The sequence below is a fragment of the Tasmannia lanceolata genome, unplaced genomic scaffold, assembly GCF_043159265.1.
Source record: "Tasmannia lanceolata isolate RefF3 unplaced genomic scaffold, GAP_Taslan_0.1 ptg000018l, whole genome shotgun sequence".
Lineage (NCBI taxonomy): Eukaryota > Viridiplantae > Streptophyta > Magnoliopsida > Canellales > Winteraceae > Tasmannia > Tasmannia lanceolata.
Window position 1 is genome coordinate 9,025,334 of NW_027518695.1, and position 5,402 is coordinate 9,030,735.

Sequence of the window (5,402 nt, forward strand, 5' to 3'; positions counted from 1 at the left end):
GGCGACTCTAATCAACAGTTGGTTCTCTAACTTGTGAAGATCCCTATAGGAGACATACCCATAGTATAACATACCACAAGTGCAATTTTTAGTTTCTGGAAGTCATGCGTAGGGTGTCAGTGGCCCAAATGCCCAACGGGCTTTTCAGTCCACACTCTGCAACTAGGAGTGCAACTCGGGTCAATTTTTGGGAATTTTGATTGAGCTTTTACCGTAAAATCTGAGTTGGAGGTCGGGTTGATTCTAATTCATTTTTTAGCAAAAAAGAGAACTAGACCCCACCCAAATTGCACCCCAGTTCACAACGGGCTTTTGAGCGAAAAACGGAATTTTAGGTCCGGCCCAAAAGCCCAACCCGATCTGGTTCGGTCTGGTCAATTTCTCCAAAAGCCCAACTACATGTCAAAGACTATCCGACCCGGCCCATGATAACCTCTCATCGGTATGAGATATTGACCCTTTCTTTCGAGAAATTTAAGCGTTCACATGCATATATGACTTTCTAGAAGGTAGAAGAACATGCCAACCTCGCAGTCTTTGGCTCTACCTCGTTTACCTCTACCAACTTCCATTAACGTGGAAGGCCCAATTTTTAGACGTTCCATCCACACCGAACCTTCCTTGTTTACCTCTACGTCGTTTTGATATTGCCAACCCTCTCTCCCCATCTTTCTATCTTCCAAATTCCCTTTTGTCTTCAATCTTCATTGTGTATTCCTCGACTACTACGCGGGGCCGGACCTTCCTAAGCAACTACCAACCAAAATCCAGCACGCGGCGCTACGTTGATATGAACGACCGAGCCACGACGAACACACCTTTCAACTTCCTAACTTCATACACAACGCTGCTCACGCGCCTTGTTCTTTCTTTTGACTTCTCTAATAAGCCAAACTTTTGTTTTTTCCTAATGTAACCTCCCCGTTTTTGAGTTCTCATGTTCCTTGCATGAGTTTGTAAAATTACTATAATACCACTAATCTTACCTTAAAAGAAAAATGACAGAAAGAGGGACTAATAAATAAAGCTGGGTTGGGCCATGAGATTTGGTAAATTAATAGTTTTTTTACAAAAAAGAAAAATGATATGTAGACCTAGGGTGGAACCAAACTAATAGCATTCTCACAAGTCAGCAATCTTGGCTGCTTGTTTTTAGCTTTTTTCCCCCTTAAATGGCAAAATTATGCATCCCATGCCATGTGGCATGTAGGGATTTGTTGGGTTCTACTCTAGGTCCCCAAATCGGTCTCCATAGCAGCTCTCTTTAAAAAATTAAAAAAGTTAGAAAACTCCGAGTGACTTGTCATAATGGGTTGCATTACCCCATGTCATATGGATTAAAATGTAATAACCATACCAAAATTAGTGTCATTACTCGACTTGTCATATTTCATGTCTCCATGTTCGATTTTCTCTATTCTTTCCTAAAAATAAATGAGATGATCTTTTACAATATAGCGGGTTAAAGTTGCAAAGTAAGCAAAAAACACATTTAAAATTCCTAAAAAACCAATGTTACTTTGTTGTAAAAGTTTTAAAAGGAGTATTAAACGGCAAATCAAAAAAAAAAAAAAACCCGACAACAACGTTTAAAACAATTTTTTGCTAACTATGCTCTGGCATTCATCGGATGCCACGCGCATGATAGAAATGACACCCTTTCAGATGTCTACAGTGTTGATTTTAGTACGTCTCATTTGCGAAGATCTTTGTTTTGCATTGGCTTTGGACCCATTGATCTTTGTTTTCATCAGATCAACAGTCCTAATCACCAGGCAAATATGCAACGTGTACACCAAGTCATGATCATCAAGGTAAGGTCGCCTTGCTATTCAATCACAAAATAATAAATTCTAGTTTGGGAAGAAAATCCAATAATATAGTTTACGTGCGGCAACAATTCCCATTCTACCATTGGAATAGCGAACAAAACAACAAACAAAACAGGCAAAAAAGGGAGAATCAGAATTGCTCTAATAAAATCAGCATGGCTTCGGAAAATAGGGCGAAAGCATTTTCCCATGCCATTTTTGCAAGGATTTTGCGAAATAGGTGCAAAACGGGTGTACTTGCCTAATGGGATTTTCTCAAATTTTCATCCTTTCTCATTCTCTGTATGGCACAAAAATAGGAAAGCCCTAGTTAGAGAAACGACTGTTGAACACACCCAATTAAATAGGAGATTTTATATGGTGGCCGACTGTATGATGTAAAGGTCGGAGAGAGAAAACCCTCCCTCCCTTATTTTTATCCAAAAAAAGCCCATTTTTTTACTTTTCCTTGGATCAGAAGTCAAGGGTGGCAGGTTTTCTCTCTCTGCCGTTTTTACCTCACCGTCGGCCACCATATAATTTCTCGTTAAATAGAATGTCATATGGGTGAACTGAAATTATTATATTTTTTGTATATGTAAAAGCATAATTGACCCACATTGATTACTTGAATTATTCATAAAAAACCATCTTTAAATTTAATTTTTGAACTACCAAAAAATGCAGAAGAGAGGACTCAGTTTGGCTGAGGGTATTTTGGTCAAGTACAATATGAAGGCGTGTCAAAGATTAATAAGGGAGAACCTTCTAGAGAATTAAATAATGAAACAAGAAGGATTCAAACTTCAGACCTTCTAACATGATGGCCAAAGTTCTAGTCTTCAAGAATAAAAATAGAAAGAAAAGAAAATGAGGGAAATAAAAAGAAAAGGTGCGCGTGGTCCTACAACGACGGCTTCCCACTCTTAATAATCGCCATAAGGGTCCCCAAATTTAGAGACTACGCGTTAAAATTAGAGGAGAGAAATTGTTTAAATAACTTCCACAAACAAGCATCTAAATTAGTTTGGTCGTTCCCCCAGATCCCTCTCCACCTATTTAAACCCCCCCAAATCAACCCTTCTCTCAAACACCCACAGCACACAAAAAACTCATATTCCCTTCCCCAAAACAAACCAATGGCTTCTTCCACATTTACCAAAATGCCCTTAGCCCTCTTCATTGCCCTCTCCCTCCTCCTCCAAGCCTCTCTAGGTACCTCTCTCTCTCTCTCTCTCTCTCTCTCTCTCTCTCTCTCTCTCTGCTTATTGATTAATTATGTTTTAATTGTGTGATTAGGTGAGATTATCTGTGAGAATTTGCCTCAAGATCTTTGCGCGTTCTCCATATCATCTTCTGGGAAGCGTTGTTTGCTAGAGAAATCTGCGCAAAAGGACGGTGCAACGGAATACCAATGCCGGACGTCGGAGGTGGTTGTGGAGAGGATGGCGGAATGGATGGAGACCGATGAGTGCGTGCGGGCATGTGGGGTAGACAGGAATTCGGTCGGCATCTCTTCGGATTCCCTCATGGAGCCACAATTCACCACCAAGCTTTGCTCCACCGATTGTTACCAGAATTGTCCCAACATCATCGACCTTTATTTCAATCTAGCCGCAGGAGAAGGTAAATATGCATCGCCTTTTTCTTGTTTAAATTAATATTTAGTTGAAAACTTGATTATTTTAGTTTATTCTTATTTCAAAATGAGACATTAAGGTCTCTTTGGAAGCCATTAATTATTATATCATGAGAAATTATATGATGAGTGGGCGGACGTGCTTTTATTGGTGGTACGATGGAAGTATCACCCTTTGATATTTGATCCAAAGCAGCTTCTTAAAAACTAAGCTGCCCTTGGATCAAATATCAAGGGCGGTACCTCAAAAACACGAGCGGGTCATTTTAAAAATCTCTTATATCATTTCTATAACTATTAATAGATCATATTTAACGTCAAAATGAATTTTGTACGGGTAACTTTTTTGGGAATTCCGGTTGAGCTTTTACCATAAAATTGGTCAGGTTCGGGTTGATCCCAATTCAAATGGCTCATCCTGATCCGACCCAAGTTGTACCCCTACAATTTTGTGTGAGATCATATAAAATAGTTTTTAGATGTATCCATAAGAGCCCTTCATATTTCAAACAAACCATGAAAACTACATATATATATTGTATGGAAAATCACTATAGTTTTGGAAATTAGATTGAGATACCTCCCATGACTGACTAAGGTTAAAACGTGTTTTTTTTTAATATATAAGGTTATTTTGGTCATTTAACTTTGAAACAGTGTAAGAGGAAGAAAATTAGATTGCAAGTTTTCTATATGACCTGGTTTATTTGGATGTTGTTAGGTCATTTTAGCGTTTGAGGGAAGAAATTCCCAAAATTGGGCTGCTTTTGTAGCCTTATTACATTTTGATAAATAGCTCTACTGTATAAACTATACACAAAATTGATGACTGAAAAACCCTCTACCAATTGGACGGTTGCGATCACTCAACTGTGCAAGTTTTGTTATACAACCCGTTGATCGGATTCTTTGATTAACACATGTGCCAACTCGACGGAGATGGTTTATGCATACACCACATTTCTGTGTATAATAATTGGGAGAATTGCTATTAATATTGTTAGTTTGCTAGAAAAATAATCCAATCTCAAATGATATAAGAATTTCTACAAACATTTGCGTTTTTTTCCTTTTTCCCTCTTTTCTTTTCAATTGCTCAACGTACAATCAAGGAATACATACACCGCATTACGGTGTATAATAATTGGAAAAAAAGCTATTTTAGTTTCAAATGATAGGACTTTCTAGAAACGTCTGTAGGAAGACTTTCTTTTGCTTTCCTTTTTCTCTCTTTTGTTTTTTTTACCCTTAATTGCCCAACAACGACAAGCAAGGTTTCAAAAAAAAGTTTTGTTCTTCGCGTGAGTCTTGAAATAAACTAGTAAAGTAATATTTTTACTCAAAAAAAATTTATTTTATTGAAATAAAAGAGATGGGTGGAAATATCAAAAGAAGGGGATGCTTACGAAACATTTGTTATGTGCAGGGGTGTTCCTACCGGACCTGTGCGAGGTTCAAAGGTCAAACCCTCACCGTGTCATGGCAGAGCTTTTGAGTTCGGGGGCCGCCTCCGGCCCAGTGGCTGGCGGCGAATTGTCAGCTTTGGCTTCAGCTCCATCACAGTTCGCTTCTGCTCCGGTTTCGATATGATCGACTCGCGTCTTACATAGTTTTTTGAATTATTGTATACGATTGAGAAATAATTAGCACACTTATGGGAGGGAAATTGAGGAAATTATGGATGCTGTATTTCTCAATTTTATGATTACATTTTAGTATATCTATATACTATAATGAATTATTTGTTCATTTTGGTTCAATTTTTCTCATTTTAACATTTTTTTTTTTTTCATTAAGAAGAATGATCAATCTCAGAATGCCACAAGGGTGTAAAATTGTTCTAAATGGACAGTTATAACGGTTGCCCCCCCCCCCAATCCCCCCACGCTATATGTGCCTCCGCCCCTGCTTATTATGATAGGACATGCAAGTGGACGGTCAAAATGAAGTAT

At 38.3% G+C, this 5,402-nt stretch overlaps 1 protein-coding gene across 1 annotated transcript; it reads left to right on the forward strand.

Annotated features, from left to right (window-relative positions):
- The first annotated feature begins 2,827 nt into the window (after nucleotides 1–2,827).
- LOC143850826 (uncharacterized) lies at nucleotides 2,828–5,174 on the forward strand. The gene is made up of 3 exons (XM_077360088.1): nucleotides 2,828–3,026; nucleotides 3,111–3,437; nucleotides 4,877–5,174. Exons 1-3 carry the CDS (start codon nucleotides 2,951–2,953, stop codon nucleotides 5,038–5,040), a joined length of 567 nt encoding a protein of 188 aa, XP_077216203.1. The 5' UTR covers nucleotides 2,828–2,950; the 3' UTR covers nucleotides 5,041–5,174.
- Nucleotides 5,175–5,402: the final 228 nt, after the last annotated feature.

What these genes read in the sequence shown, in the direction of transcription:
- LOC143850826 (XM_077360088.1), top strand. Translation starts at nt 2,951, where the DNA reads ATGGCTTCTTCCACATTTACCAAAATGCCCTTAGCCCTCTTCATTGCC. An exon ending in CCTCCTCCAAGCCTCTCTAG is followed by an intron (nt 3,027 to 3,110) that starts GTACCTCTCTCT and finishes TTGTGTGATTAG; the next exon opens with GTGAGATTATCTGTGAGAAT. An exon ending in CAATCTAGCCGCAGGAGAAG is followed by an intron (nt 3,438 to 4,876) that starts GTAAATATGCAT and finishes TGTTATGTGCAG; the next exon opens with GGGTGTTCCTACCGGACCTG.